The sequence below is a fragment of the Pipra filicauda genome, unplaced genomic scaffold, assembly GCF_003945595.2.
Source record: "Pipra filicauda isolate LSUMZ 115617 unplaced genomic scaffold, ASM394559v2 scaffold19_size4547281_pilon, whole genome shotgun sequence".
Classification (NCBI taxonomy): Eukaryota; Metazoa; Chordata; class Aves; order Passeriformes; family Pipridae; genus Pipra; species Pipra filicauda.
Window position 1 is genome coordinate 3906848 of NW_024104309.1, and position 16171 is coordinate 3923018.

At 40.3% G+C, this 16171-nt stretch overlaps 1 protein-coding gene and 1 long non-coding RNA gene across 2 annotated transcripts; one reads left to right on the plus strand and one right to left on the minus strand.

Moving 5' to 3' along the window:
* Nucleotides 1–456: 456 nt before the first annotated feature.
* TM2D1 (TM2 domain containing 1) lies at nucleotides 457–14274 on the minus strand. The gene is made up of 6 exons (XM_027748756.2): nucleotides 13960–14274; nucleotides 12410–12483; nucleotides 9965–10073; nucleotides 5566–5657; nucleotides 2608–2681; nucleotides 457–1413 (listed from the first exon to the last, which is right to left on the minus strand). Exons 1-6 carry the CDS (start codon nucleotides 14076–14078, stop codon nucleotides 1303–1305), a joined length of 579 nt encoding a protein of 192 aa, XP_027604557.1. The 5' UTR covers nucleotides 14079–14274; the 3' UTR covers nucleotides 457–1302.
* LOC120323130 lies at nucleotides 13722–16025 on the plus strand. The gene is made up of 2 exons (XR_005563314.1): nucleotides 13722–14652; nucleotides 15554–16025. It is a non-coding gene; the product is annotated as an uncharacterized LOC120323130 (long non-coding RNA).
* The last annotated feature ends 146 nt before the right edge of the window (nucleotides 16026–16171 follow it).

Sequence of the window (16171 nt, forward strand, 5' to 3'; positions counted from 1 at the left end):
TCAGGTTATGCTGATTTGGAAAAAAAAACAGGATTTCTTTACAAAGCTTTCTGTGCACTGGGCTTACTGTGGGTTAAAAGGAGACTAAAAACCACAAATTGTGCTTTAAAAAAATCAATTTAGGAATCTCATTTTTGGTAATTCTCTTAAAGATACCCTTTGTGGACACATTATAATGTTTTGAAAGTTTCAGCTGAAAAGCAGAATAGCCCAAATTTTTGAAAAAATCTTGACTATAGTTTCTATCACGTGGATTTGTCACTCAGTTACTGCCAGTTTTCCTTAGAAGGTAAAGTGAATGTTTAAAATTGGTCAAATAATGTGAAGATTCTGTTTTCTGTCTCTGTGTGTATATACTTTTCTTTAAAGGAACAACGTGGGAAATCTTAGTTGTTCTAAAAACTCTGGTCAAATGACTTTGAAGGACACAGAATTATTTCACAGAAACACAAGTGATCCAAAAAAGAACCTTTTAAGGGTTTTATTAGTACAAAGAATTCATTCTTTTGACACTCTGTAGCTGTCAAACACATGCACCAATTTATTTTCAGAAAAAGAAGGTATGTATTTCACTGTGGATGGTTGCAAAGGAGTAAAGAAAAAAATAAGCAGAAATCAGAAAATCAAAATAAGCAGAACAATTATTTCCTCTTCTAACCTCAGGCCATGTCAACATCCACCCTCACTTTCTGTTATGTGTCATCTACGATTCTATTTTTTATGCCTCCATACTTTTTACTGTTGATCAGTACTGACCAAACTTTGCTATTTGACCAAAATTTGTCTTCAAGTTTTACAGAAGTAATTATTTCAATAAATAGAATTTCACAGGATACACCAGAACAAGACTTGGGGCTATTTGGATTTTAACAGGATAGAAAGAAAGGCAGTTTGTGTGGTTTGGATATTTAAGTTAATTTCCAAACTGCCACTTTGGAAACTGTTATGAGAACAGATCCCAAGTGTAATCCTGGCCCATTCACTCTTTTTCCAGTTCTCTGTAACACTAAATTACACTTACAGACACAGAACATCAGTGCAAAAGTCTGCACATTTCACAAATGATATAACTTAGCAAGAAACTCTGTGCTCCAACAAATAGAGCAGCCACAAAGTTAGACCTCTGAGGTAAGCTCATGTGCACTTGAGGAACTTCCATATATGATCATCTTCGTTCAAGGTACATTTAATATTCCGTTCTGATGAAATGCAATTAATAAGTCCTCAGCAATTCCAGTGGACAACTGGATCCAGCTGTAGAAATAAGCTGCCCCTATGGATTTGTGACAATTACTGCCAGGACTAGGGATAGGTCTGCATTTTCCTGAAAGTTGCATTGGTGATGGTGAGCCGTGTGAGCCTCGCACCGTAGTAATCTATAATGTAACTGGAGCCATCGGAAGGTCCAACAATCTGCAAGAGAAAAAGAGAACCAAGACTTTTCAATATGAAGTGAAATATATACTTTGTGCTAATGTCTCAATTACTGCTAATTTTCCCATCATAAAATTAGTCATGCTTAATTAGTCAAACAGAAACTAGATTTATTTTGAAGTTATGCTGCAGTTTAACTGTTTTAGCGAGCGCTGTCTCAGAAGGAACATTTCCCCTGGGCTTCTAATCAACCAAATTACACAGCCAGGCGCTGGGACTCGGTTAATCCGGTGAGGATTTGAGTCACAAAATCAGGTTAACAAATGAGTGGGCTCCAAACCACTTTTCTTGAACAAAGGAGGGTCTGCAGCAGAGAATTAGGCTGATGACAAGTATCTTTGAAACACGGCACAGGTAAGGAATGAAGAGAAGTAGAGAAGATCATGGAGTTTTTTGTTCTGAAGTACTAAATTGATGTGGGGTCACCAGGGAGATCAACAAGGAGAGATGAAAGACACTCTCAAATTGATCTGTAAGTGCTCTGAGGCAAGATCACTGTGATAGCATAGAAAGGAATTTGAGAATGCACAGAAAAGACAAAGATGCACACAAATATACAAAGATTCACACTTTCAAAATATTTTCCTATAAACCCATAGAAACAACTCCTACATCCACAATGGAGTTTAACTTCATGAAAGGCAGTTTGCAATTCATGCTAAATGGCTGCACTGTAGAATAAGACAATTTGGCAATTTCATAATGTCACAAGATCTCACTCCAGCTGGGGATTTCACCCTCATGAATCCTACAGTCACAGCTCTCAGGTGATCTGGGACTTGAATTTGGAGGAGAGGCAGAAAAGTGGCAATGTCTTCTCTCATGAATATAATGCACATGCAAACACAGAACTTCAGGATTCTGGAAACAGCAGGACATCTCATGCTGAGTTCAACACTCTGAGTCACATAAAGAGGTTCTGATAAAGTGAATTTATGGTACTCTTCACTATAAGTACTTAAAAATAGCTAGTCTAATTTTTAATTCCAGCAGCAAATATATTGATATTTCGTGTCTATATTCTACGACAGTCTCCAAACAGAGCCAAAATAAATGCCTTGATTTTTCAATACCCAAAGGTTCTTAAGGCTAAAATGCTAACGAACTATTAGCAATTAAATCACAGCTTTAACAAACAGAGATTTATATCTTGTTTTGAAAACTCTGACTTACCTGCATTGAAATAAGTATGAAATCAATTAGGCTCCCAATTCCACAAAATCCTACAGTGCAGAACTTTAACAAACCTGAAAAACAAAAATAAAATTTAACTGCAACTTTAAGCAACTACTATGAAGTTCACGTTTCTGGTGGCAATCACATCTCAACTCTCTCCCCTTCCCACAAAATATATATTTTATATACATATATAAAATATACATATATTATATATATATAATATACATATATATAATATATACACACATCTAGAAATAGACCTGAAGATCTTAAATTATCAAGGAAAAAATCAAACCGCATATTCATATTTCTACATCCTGAAAACAGTTAAAGGATTTTAAACATTAACAATTTTTTAACAGATCTGTATTCCTAAATAAGCAAAGGCCAAAGCTGATGACCAAGTTACTGAAATGTTCCTTTGATTGAAGCACTGACAGAAAAATCCCAACTTGAGCTGCAAAATTTCCTTATGAATAGAGACCTTCTACCACCTCATGAGTTGCAGCATATACAGATTTGACTTACAGAACATGCAACTTTGAAAAACAATCCTTTGTATCATTTTTATATTTTTCCTGAAATATGAATTTATTTTTAGTTTATATAAAAATATATAAATGCTTCTTTTTAACTGGTATCCAAAAATGTTATTTTTATACTAATAAATAAAAGATAAATAGAATATATATCAGAATAGTAACTACCAGATAAATGTTTCATTGGAAGATGCCCTGCAAAGTAGACTTCATTTGGAAAATGCCCTCAGAAGAAAGAGGATGTCTTAAAATTTATTTCTTTTTAATATCAATAGTTTCCTGTGCAATAAACATAATACAGTGGAAACTATATATATTTTAAGTATCACTTCAGGCAAACATCTGGGTTAGCCCTCTCTCCAAAGCAGCAACATGTCCCACAAACCAACTCCTCTCCCCCAGCCCTGTTTATGAGGCTGTCTATGAAGAAGAAGAGGAGAATAACTGCATCCACACTGCAGGAAGAGCATCCCACTGCCTGGATATAGCTCCCATAGTTGGCAAGATGGAACTGAACTCCAGGGAGATAGTTTATAATCTCTGCAACACTGCAGAGAGAACAGGGGAAAACTCCTAATGACCAGGAAGATGAAAGAGTAGTAGCTGGATGGTCTTTCAGCTGACTGGAAGAAAAACCCATGTGCATTCCTGACTGTGAGGGTGGTGAGGGCCTGGCACAGGTTGCCCAGAGAAGCTGTGGCTGCCCCATCCCTGGAAGCGTTCAGGGCCAGGCTGGATGGAGCTCTAGGCAATCTGGTCTAGTGGAAGGTGTCCCAGTACCAGCTGGCATTTGAGGAACCCAGCAGGTCTCTTACCATTGCTGGTTCCAGCAGCAGCTCTAATTCACCTGAGGAACTGGATGGAGAAGAAATGTTTCTGAACCTGGCATTTATTTTTGGAGTGCAGGGTAAAGTTGGCTTTTTTCTTCCTCCTCACCTCCCTCCCCACCAGCAGATCACACTGAGAAAATAAACTGCTCTAAAGCATGAAGGGAAAAATAGTGCTCTTCTGCATTAATAACTGATGGTTTAGTTCACAGTGTGTGGGAGAGGAAGAAGTTGCTTTCCTGATTTCTTCATACTCAATAGCTTGTTTGTATCTGTGTGCTCTTTAAGCAAAAGAGATGGAAAAAAACCAAACCAAAGAGCATTTACACTCTTCACTACACTTGCAAAAAATATTTCAATGCCATTAACCTTTCTGAACCACTTTTTACCAAGGCCTGGATGACCTAAAAAAATCCCCAATCATCCACTGTCATGGAATCCAGTGTGTTGATTTTTATTCTTTTAATCTTTTCTACTCTTACCTATTTGCTTTTGTCTTCTTTACCTTTCAGAGGAGAGAAAACTTGGCTTTGGAAAAGTTTAATTTTAGGTCTTAACTTCGGCTACTGGTTACAGTATATTCCAGTAGGGTTAAAGCATGAGCCATGAAGAACTTCCATGTGAGAACTAAGGATTTATAAATCTATATATTACTACAATATATTACAAAATAATTATTGCAAATTATTATTCCAAATCCAGTGATATTACAAAAAGATGCACCTTATTGACTGCTTCCAAAAATGTATCTTTTTGTGAAACAGATGGACAAAGTCAGTGCTAATCACAGAATCTCAGGGATAAAAGACATGGATGTTAACACAAGATTATTGAGAAGGACAGGTAATGTCATTTAAAAAAAAAAAGTGTTTGCATTTAATGGGCAGAAACTCAAAATTCATAACTGAAGTGACAGTAAGACACATAGCTTTTTCCAAATCATTGCTCCATGCTGTCCACACTTAAATTGACTCCCTTTGCCCAGCTCAGAAACAAGGCCAGTGAAAATAGTTCTAACACACAGGTTTTTTAATTATTAACTATTTAAAAGTCAGTGGCACCATCATCCTGGGAATCAGGTCCTAAAAATACCAACCAGAGGGAAATCTTTTAAAAGTCCCAGCTTCTGCAGAACTGTTAACAATGTGATTTATCTTGAAGCTATGCATTTGCCAGAATAAATTCCATCTCCCAAAACACCAGGTTTACTGTAAATTTGTGTGCTATTTTTCTGGTAAAATCAAGTCTCATTTAAGTAGCTGGCACATGAGTCAAACCCACTTGTGTTCCAGTGCCTCCCAAAGAATGCTGTGGTAAACATCAATGCAAAGCAAAACTATGAACAGCAATAACCACGTTTGCTTATTAGGATTTTATCTTTTGGACAACTATATATTCGTTTGTCACCACTCCAACAGAAGAGCAGGCTGAGGATAATGCAGCATTTTATCTTGACAATAAAGTAAGGATTTCAGTTGTAAATATTAAAACTATGACTACCGGTCTTCATTACCTAAAATATGAATATACACATACAATTTAGTCGTAATAACAAGCTTTACCTCAAAGAAAAGGAATAAACTTACCTAATGCAGGATAGCCTAGATAAAATCTATCTGCTCCCAGCCATCCAAGAAATAAGGACAGAGCCACTGCCACTTTGTAGGAGTACCCATTTCTGCCAAAAGAAACAAGCAATGTAGGTAATGACTGCAAAATATATCCACTCATACTTTTGACTATTAAAGTAGTGACTCATTTTCCTGCTGCTTCAGTTTAAAAAAAAAAAACCAACAGACTTGTTATTTATCTTCAATTAACGGCCACAGAACTGATAATGCTAAGCTTTCAAACTGGGAAGGCATCCTCCATAAAGCAACCTCAGCTGCTGCAACTCAAGTGTACTCTTGCAGAATACAGATTATTCTGAAACTAAATGATGATTTCTTGTCAAGGCATAATTCAGTTGCTGATCCGTCCCCAGTTTCAAAGAGCACTTCCTAACAGTTCAGCCCTACTGAGACAAGCCCAGAAAGCCAGGAGGTGTGTGAATACTGTCTGCAGGCATTAGTCTCACACGCAGCCAAATCGAGAGGAACAGGACAGACAGGTGAGGTGTCAGCAGAGACAGTAATTGCAACGAGATCTGAAGGAGAAATGAACCATGGCCACCGGCTGAAGAAGCTGCAGGAAAGATTCGGAGAAAGGAGTAAGTCATGTATCCACTCACTACACTCTAAAAGGCACAAACTTACAATGAGAAGAACTATTGACTGTATAAAGATGTACAGAGGTAGAGAGGTATTCTAAGTTAAGCTTCCCATGGTTAGTCATACAACATAAACAGATACAACAGACTTTTTGAGATTTGTCCTAATTGGCACCTTTCTTGCCAACAGCTGAAACGATGCAGCCACCAAACCACCTGTAACTCCAGTCCCTGCTGATGTGAACTTTACATTAATAAGGCAGCTAAAAACATATCGCTCTCAATACCAGAACTTGCTGCCTCGGCAAACAGGGAGCTTCTGAAAAGCAAACCCAAATGTAATTAGAACTTAAAAATATTCAATAATTCACTGTTTTGATACGTGCACAACTACATGCCAGCAATTATTTAATAGGCCCAAATTAAACTCTTGGTTAACAGTTGAATAAAACAGAGTTTCAAAAAGACAGTAGCTGACAAAAGTCCAAGCACCTTTATTAAGCATTTTCAATGCCAAGTAAAGATCTACCTTTTTGCTTATTATCAAGATTTACTGACTTTAAGACTTAATGGCAACATTAAGTGATTAAATCATGACTCTTCCCTCAATATTTGTTACTTGGTGTTTATTAGCAACACAGAACACACTGGGCATTCCTGGAACCTAATGTAATGTAAATTATCATCTTTAGAACTGCCTTGTTGCCACTGTAAAGAACACTTATGGGTTTATTTAAACTTGAGGTAAACTGTCAGAAATTGTTTATCAGCTACAAAGTGTCAACAGCCCTCCAAGCGGACTAAAGCATAAAAAAAGCTTACATAAAGTGGGAACATGGTTTAATTTGAGATGCTCCTGATCGAAACTAGTAATAAACTGAGCACTTGCCTATGCACTGAGATGTTTTTAAAAGTAGAGCAGTCTGCAACCTCATGAACATCAAACTGACAGGGAGAAGAAATACAGTATGAAGTGGAAGCATGAGCATACTGCAACAAGGCTGCATCCACTTTCGTATTTCATTTGTCTTACTCTTTCAGATAAAAACATGCACTGAAGACTAAACCAGTGAGTAGGAAAATGACACATCCCAGGCATCTGAAGGAATTTCTACAATTGGGTAAAAGACGCGATTTCTTTTCAGTTCCTCTTCTGATTTTTTTCTCGCTTCTCAGCATCATCCAAGCTTGACTTTTTCTGCCTATCTTTCTTCCAGATGCCATGGTAAAAACTTTTCCTTCCGACTCTTCCTTAGCAGTTGATAATATCAGGTACTGCTTTGGCTCACTCTTTTGGGGTCTCTCACCTCTGCTCAAAGACCTCTCCACACTGAACCTCGTGAATTTCAAAGACTACCATTTCATGGGCTCCTTCCCTGGACTGGCAGTGCTTGAACAATGGACACTTAAAGTCTGCAGAATCAGGGCCTCTGTATATTAAGCAAAATACATTATAGAAAGCCAATCTGGGGGATTGTAGAATTTGGCTAAAAAGTAAAATCTACCTCCAAAACATCAAACTAAAGCCAAACATAAGCAATCTTGACTCCTAGTACTTCTTCGTTGGAGCAATCTTAGCACTTACAAGCTTTTCCTTGAATTATCACAAGGCGTAACTGAACTTGAACACAACCACTTACACAAACATACATCTCCTGGTCTTGCTCTAAAATAACTGGATCCCAGAACTGTTATCTAAATTACAGTTTTGGCTAACGACAGCTTGCTGATTTGTCCTTTCCAAAAACTGGGGATAGATTTACCTGCTGTGCCCATGATACGACAATCCTGCTATGAGACAATGTCTTCTCAAACTAATTTTCTGGTTAAATGATGTGTGGTTATTTCTGCCAGAAGACAGTTACAGTTTCCATCAAAACTCAGATAAGATGCTGGAAAATCTCCAAAAAGCAGTAGAAAGGGCAGGGCTATTATTGTAATATTAAGCTGGAGATTCCTGCTTAAAATAATGTTTCAAACACTTAGGTAACATTCAAAGTGCCTTAGAAAACATCTATCAGTAATTGGACCACTTTTTAAACAAGTGTACAGATGAAAGATGGTAATATTAGCCTTGCTGCCATTTTTAACTAGTTTTGGGACTTTATCAAGGACATGCTTGTGTAACTCTTTCTTTTCACAGTTGTGTTTTACTGGAGTTTCAGCCCAAAAGCATGCTCTTCCCTTTCTGCCATACTGGCAATCACAGGACTGGAAAAGCCACAGCAAGTTCTTTTGGCAGTGTAACCATTAATTATTCATCATAAATAATCATCACAACCAAGTTATAGACATCATAAAAAAGATGACATTTTTCTGCCTATAGGCTTGGGTTTTAATTAATAAATGTAAAGAAAAGCTACATTTAAAAAATGTTTCTGGAAAATATATTAAACCAAAAATATATGTATACAGAAAACCTCCAAACATAAGAATTACCATCTCATCCAAAGAGGAAGCAATTTTATTAAACTAGTATAGCTCATCTTCTTCCCATCACAGATGGGACTGAAACACAATTGTTTCTGGACAAAAATGTGACTGAAGTCTAGTTTGAAGCATTGAAATTTGATTAGACGTAATAATATGTTTTCTTCAGTTTGCTGAGCTTTGACTGCTGAGAAGACTAAATACAGAGAAAATATTTATGAAATTAAGAGGCAGAGCTGTACTTCTAAGTTAAGCAAATTATTGAGCAGTTGGTACCACATAAGAGTTATTTGCCCACCAGAGTGCTAAGGAATACCAAGTGAGTATTGCTGGAGTTTTAATTTCCAAGGATTCCAGTAGGACAAAAGAAAGAGGTTCCAATGTGAGTCCCAGAAAAAGGAGAAACAAATGGTACTGACAGGTGCTGGCTGATCATTAGCATTGGCCAGTTGGAACATTTATTGGTATCCAGAGCTCTCCATCACTCACAATGTACATTAGAAAAACTAGGTCCATCATTCACACACCAGAAAAAGGCTCTTAAAAGACAGAGAGGGTTTGATTAAATACAAAAGTTGTTTAAAAATAGAGAACAGTTCCCCTTAAAGATATTTTTGGAAGAAGTGGAGAGACTGAAGCTCCCCTAATATTCCGGCATACTACAAGTTCAGCACAGGCACACTGTAAACTGGCATGAAGCACTGAATAGCACAGCCCAGTCCAGCCCTCCTTTCTCCTCTCTCTTTTATTCTTGAGTCACCCTCATCCCTGTGCTGGCACCAGAACTTGAAGCCACTGTACTGTGACTCAAACTGGGGAACTGATCCAAGTTAGCTCAACCCAGATTAGTTCCCTGATGCCGTGGGGTCTGTCAGGACTGGGATACGATGGAGGGGTGTCCCCAACAGCTCCTTCACCAGCTGTACTGATTTTAAGCATATGTGAAATGTGGCCTTAGCATTAGGGATAAAATTTTGCCAGGTTAAAGTGTACTAAGTAAAGCAAAGACAGAAACATAACTAAGCAACAACAACAACAAAAATGTGCAGGCAGAGACAGATTCACTTATGAACATGCATGTTTTGAGCAACCTGGTTTAGTGCAAGGTGTCCCTGCCCATGGCAGGGGGTTGGAAAGAGATGAGCTTTATGGTCCCTTCGAAACCAAACCATTCCATGACTCTCTGTTGCATCCTTATACTGTTTATTAGAGGATTAACTACTGGGCAACACGTGTATGGTTCTATTTTACTTCTCTTTTTCCTTCTGTCAACACATCACACGACTTTAGAAAAACATCAGTGTGAAAACAAAGACAAACGATCACAAAAGCCAGTGAGTACTTACACATTGCGACACTCAATAGGCTTGTAAAATCCAACTTCGTGTCCTGTAAAGACTTTTTCTACGCCAAGGTGATCTTTGCAAGTAATATTTGGTGCTGGCAGACATTGAACTGAGGACAAAACATTATTTGAAATTGAGCAATAACTGACAATCACAGCGTTTTTCTAGCAAGACACAACTGAAACAAATTAAGTTCTACTGTAGAACAGTCTTGATACAGAGCACAGTTCACACACATATGGTTTAAAAATATTTTTTTAAGCCAGTCCTATGATCAACTTGTATTTTTTCTTTGCTAAATATTAAGCAAAATATACAAATCTAATTGCTGCCTTAATTCTAATGTAATTCTCACTCTGGCTTCAATATGAGTCAATGAGAAATCAGAACCTGACATACAGAAAACATTTTCATCATGAGAACAGTCAAATACTGGAACAAGTTGCCCAGAGAAATCATGTCATCACCATCCCTGGAGGTTTTCAAGGTCTGACTGCACAAAGCCCTGAGCAACCTGGTTGGAATTCAGTGCCAACACTGCTTTGAGCAGGAGGCTGGACTATACAACTTCCTGAGGTCTCTTTCTACCCAAATTATCCCATTATCCTTGACTCTTAGGACAACCAAAGTGGAAATCACAGCAGAAAATGACACCTGCTAAAAGTTTGCAATGTATTACCAGAATATTAGTCACTCCCTAATGCTGAAGTCTGTTGTTTTAAAAGAAAAAAACCCAGACCTTTGCCCATTTTCTAACAGTTTTCAGTACTTGTGAGTACTGTTGGTTAATTCCATCTGACCTGCAAGCCAGGTTCAATATGTCTTTCCAGATTTTCCAATAATACACACAGGCAAGAGTTGGATCTTTTTTAGTATCTATCTATATTGCATAGAGACTAAAAAAATAATATTCCAGCTATGCCTGGACTTAACTGCTATAAAGCCCCACCTTTATGCTACCGATCAATGTGCCCAATCTAAGGCAAATACAAAAAAAATACATTCTTGTAAAAAAATAAAGCAAAAAAAGCAGTGCTTTCTGTTACTTAGAAAAAACCCAGTGCAGTTAAAATATATTGATATAAACAAAGACACAGTTTTCTTTTCAGTGTCACTCCAAAGACTCTAAACCTACTACTCAAAGACACCACTTTGATGCTTTGAATTAACCCCATTTGTCTGGGTGATGGATCCCACAAAGGTGTTTAGGAACTGCAGTGCTTCAAGAATGGTCCAGAAATTAACTTTTTATTACTTAAGTAATAAAAGAAAAAAGCAGCTCAAGTACTGTGGGGACAATCTAAAAACTGCTGTGTGTGTAAAAATGCTGCACAAAGAAAAAACATTAATTAATTTAGCAACTTGCTCTACTCTGAAGCTTATCTCCTGTTCAGAAGTGTAGTGTATTAAATACAATCACAGGGTACTTAGTTAAACAACTGATAATCTGAGTTGTGATCAACCTCAAACTACATAACGTCTTTTTAATCTCCGGTCATTTATAGTCAGAAACACAATGTAAAAAATTATGTAAAGGAATGAGTAACTCAAAAAATGATCCATTTTAGATAGTATTTTCAGCCAAAATTATTTGGAAAACCTTCACTATGTCAGAACATCCCAGTGAAGAAAATCATTCAACACTTATGGAAAGCAAAATACGAAAAACACGCACACACGTGTATTTTGTGGCTGCCCCATCTCTAGAAGTGTCCAAGGCCAGGCTGGATGGGGCTTGGAGTAAACCGGTCTAGTGGAAGGTGCCTCTGCCCATGGCAGGGAGGTGGAACTGGATAAGATTTAAGGTCCCTCCCAATCCAAACCAGTCTGTGATCCCAAGATTTTAAACATGAGTGCACATAAAGCAAAACTGCTGTGCTAGCAAACCATTTATTTCAATGCCTGAGAACATCAGAAGAGTTAAACACAGATAGGAAAACAAGTGATCAATTTAAGGTTTTTTCTGTTGAACTCCAAAGTGCATCAGAACTGATCATCAAATAAATGTGCTTTCAAAACAGAGCCTCACACAGCAGAACCTAGTAAAAATGGAAAGCACTATGTTGCCTTAAGAAAAAAAAACTTAAAAATTAGAAGATTTTGAAGGCTGTTCTGTCAAACGTCAATTCTTCTAATAATTATATGCAAAATCAGTATGACAGGAATGGTTTGTTTTAATCACAGCAGTGCAGGACAGAGCCTAAAGGATGTAACATACATTGAGGAGATTTACCAGAAACCTCACTTAGAAATGTACCAATCACAGAAAATGTATTTATTCCTTTTTAGTAAAGCACCCAATCCACACAAGTGTTTTGGGCTTTCAGACTAATGGTATTACTAATCCCATCCTTTGTAAAGCTCACCTAGCAGATACGCAAATGCATAAATCGAACACTTCCTTGAAAAATGTAGTTAATCAATATATAAGTTAGAAATCCTTACCATATGCTGTGTGATTTGTGCAATTCATTGGTTCCTGTGTGCTATTGTCTATTTTAGGGTCATCACACATATATGTTCAGGTAATTGAGGAAAACATTTTTCATATCAAACATTACAACAGGTTTAACAGTAATTTATTCCACCCTCCTTAAACCCTGAGGATTTAAGATGCACCTTGATGTTAGTTCCTACCCATCCCCCAAAACAGGAACAGCACATTACCATGCAGCAAATCTGCTAATCCAATTTAATACACCAATATATCGCATAAGCCCCATGTTTAATTAGTGCTGCAGTCAGCACTACCTAAAGGAACTACAATATTTATCAGTCATAGCCTCTGTACTTGAAGGCAACGAGGTAGCACACGCCTCATCTAGTCTTCTTCCCTTATTTAAATACCTTGAAAATGAGGCATTTGGTTGAGAAGATTAAATCTACAGGAACGTACAAAATTCCAAGAACACATAAAAATGAACATCTGAAATGCCAGGAATTTGGTGCAGAAACAAACTGAGCCGGAACTGACTTCCAGAGGTTTCAACTCCCACAGCCAAGTAAAGCAGAAGCTGAAGTTAGCTTTTCCAAGATTTGCTCTCCGGACACTTTTGATCATGAATAACTGTTAGTTGCCATCCACCAACATGCTCTGGGGAGAGCCTGAGGCACCTTGGAGAGCAGGAGCCTTGCAGGTAGAGCCCAACCCCTGTGCCCTGTAGGGCATACAAACAGAATATCCTGAGTTGGAAGCAACCCACAGGGATCATTGAGTCTAACTCCTGTTCTGCACAGGACACCCCGACAATCCCACCCTGTCCCTGAGAGGGTTGTCCAAATGCTTCTTAAGCTCTGTCAGCCTTGGTGCCATAACCACTGCCCTGGGGAGCCCGTTCAGTGCCCGACCACCCTCTGGGGGAAGAACCTTTTCCTAATAATAGGGCAAAGCCTCCATGTCTCACTCTAGTGTCCTGCAGAAAATAAGAAGGTGGAGAGGTGAGGGAGTGGGGTCTTTTATCCCATAGGATTTTCTCTTTGAAAATGGGAGAGACATCCCAAACCTGCCCTGAGGCACACACAGAAATCACAGCCCGAAATCACAGAATCAATTAGGTTGGAAAAGACCTCTGAGACCACCGAGTCCAACCTATGACCAAATACCACCATGTTAACCAAACGACGGCACGGAGTGCCACATCCAGTCTTTCCTTAAACACCCCCAGGGACGGCGACTGCACCACCTCCCTGGTAGCTCATTCCAATGTCTAATCACCCTTTCTGTGAAGAAATTCCTCCTGATGACCAAACTGAATTTTCCCTGGTGCCGCTTGAGGCCGTTTCCTCTCATCCTACATCCTGAGGTGCCTTGTCCCGCTCCGGCCAGCTCAGACCCCCTCGGGGCTCCCACCCTGAGGCTTTCCAGGCACCTCACGGCCCTCACCGCCCCCTCCCCTCCAGCCGGGGCTCGGGACAAGCGATGCCCTCCGCCTCACACCGGGCCCATCACCACGACCACCACCCCCCGCCCCGGGCCCCGGCTCCGCTCAGGATATTGCCCCATCCGCAGCTCCTCGCACTTAAGCGACGGCTCCGAGCCCGCCGCTCCCTCCAGCGCTGCGAACCAGAGGAGAAGCAGCACCCGCACCTCAGCCGCGCCGCTCCGGGCGGCCATGACGGGACCGCCGCCGCCGCCGCCGTCAGCTGACCGGGGAGGAGCGGAACGGCCCCGCCGCGGTGGGAGCCCGCGCTGGCTGCGGGGAGAAACGGGGAGTACCCCAGGATGTTTGTGGGGTGCTAAGGGTTGGGGTTTTAGGTTTTTTGGAGGGGGGATTGAGGGGCGTGGGGTGACCTTATTAAATATGGCTGCTGAGGCAGCACTGAGGGCAGAGCGCGCCCTTACCCAAGATGGCGCTCGCAGAGTCCGGCGGAGGGACGGGCGGGGCCGTGCCCTGAGTAAAGATGGCCGCGCCCGCCGCCGGCATCTGCCCTGACTCAAGATGTCAGGCGTGAGGCGCCCGGCCCAGGGGAGGTGTGGGGACGGTGGGGGAAAAGGAGGGGAGCTGTGAGCAATCGCGAGGAGCCTCTCGGAGCGGGGCTGCGGCTGCTCCGGGTGATGGCACCGCGGGCAGGACGTGCCCTGAACAGAGTGGAGGGTGGCGGGGCCCGGTGAGGGAAGAACGTGATATGAACCCTCCCCGCCCTTCCAAGCACTGACTGGTGTTGGCCCACCTGGTGAAATCGCACTTGTGAGTGTTCCTGGTGGCGTCTGGAGTTTGCTGGGTACTTTAAAATAAGTTTAAAAACCCCAGGAGAAGTTAAAGGTGTGACCTGTCAGCACCTACCAAACCAGGTTAACCTGGGCTGGGACGTTCCCTGGCAGCCAGGTGGGCCTGATGTGCTGGCACTGTGTCCATCACACCCACAGCACTCGGATTAAGGAAATACTTTGAAATTGTTACTCTATTTTTGCATGAAGTTGTGCATTGTTAAAAACGGGTTTTATTTCAATTTTTAAAATGAATAATTAATGCCTGGAGCAGGCAAGCTTTTATCTTCATCAGCATGTGCTCTTTGTAAGGTATTTGGTGGTGATTACAAACCTTTTCCTTTTCTCGCTTCCTTAACAGTTATTTAATGCTTTTCTAGCGTGGCTGTTTCAGGTTTTGCTAGGTTGGAAGGAGTCAGTTTTCACTTATGAACTACTGGGGATGCCAGGCTGTTTATAGGAGATGGAGAAATCATTTGGGGTAAACACACCCAGGAAAGGCAGCACCAGTGTCCTAAGTTTACATCAGCTCAAGAAGCGTTTCCTGAAAATTGGACCTAATAAGCTGGAAAAGCAACTCTGAGACAGTACTGATTAGAACATCATCGTTACCCAGACTTTCTGGAAGTCTTTTGGGTTTAATGGGTGTTACTTTGGTTACTTGTCTAGAGTGTCAATACCAATGAAAGGTTTGTCATGGTCCCAGATACTCAGAATCTGTAAAAGTGTAGATTTAAAACGTGTGGATGGCTGACAAAGAGCCCAGCCAGCGATGTGAAATATTGCCATCTAACAGCTTTTTGGGAGATTTGTGTAAACTGAATTGGCAGCCTGGAGTTCAGCAGGCAAAGTATGCAAATGAAAATTGATACTCCTTTCAGCAACTGGAAGTGAAAGGCCAGGGCCAGAGCACGCTCCGAGATGAACTCAGCCCTCGGAGATGGAGACAGAGGTGCACTGATGGGAAAGTGCTCGGCTCTTCTGTCTGCAGCGCGTCTCTCGGATGGATAAATACACCACTCGCTGTTCATCACTGTCAAGAAAATTGTCACTTCTCACGAGCGCCACATTAATTAAAACTGAGAGTCACGACTGGGAAGTTGGGCGTTTGGAGCTGGAATTTTTTAAAAAGGGGGATGAAATGGCGTGTTCTTAACATGTTGCGTGCTCTAGTGCAACTGCTGCTGCGTAGTAAAAACAGGCACTAGAATGAGGGGAAATCTATAAGAAATTGTTTTCCAAATCTCCTGTAGCCCTTACTGTGTGCAATGAGCAGGGCTGTGTGAGATCAGCAAATGAGCTCATGAAACTGTGTAGCAGAATAAAAATTATAATTTGGAGATTTTGAGTATATGTGCGTACATATCTAATTCTTTAAAAATCAGAAAGCAGGCTAACATAGAGGTTTCAGGGACAGAAAGCACCTGCATTTCCCGCAATTAACTAAAATGGTACCTGTTCAGTATTTTGTGACTAGTGGGAGGAAAACTTTGCTTTTA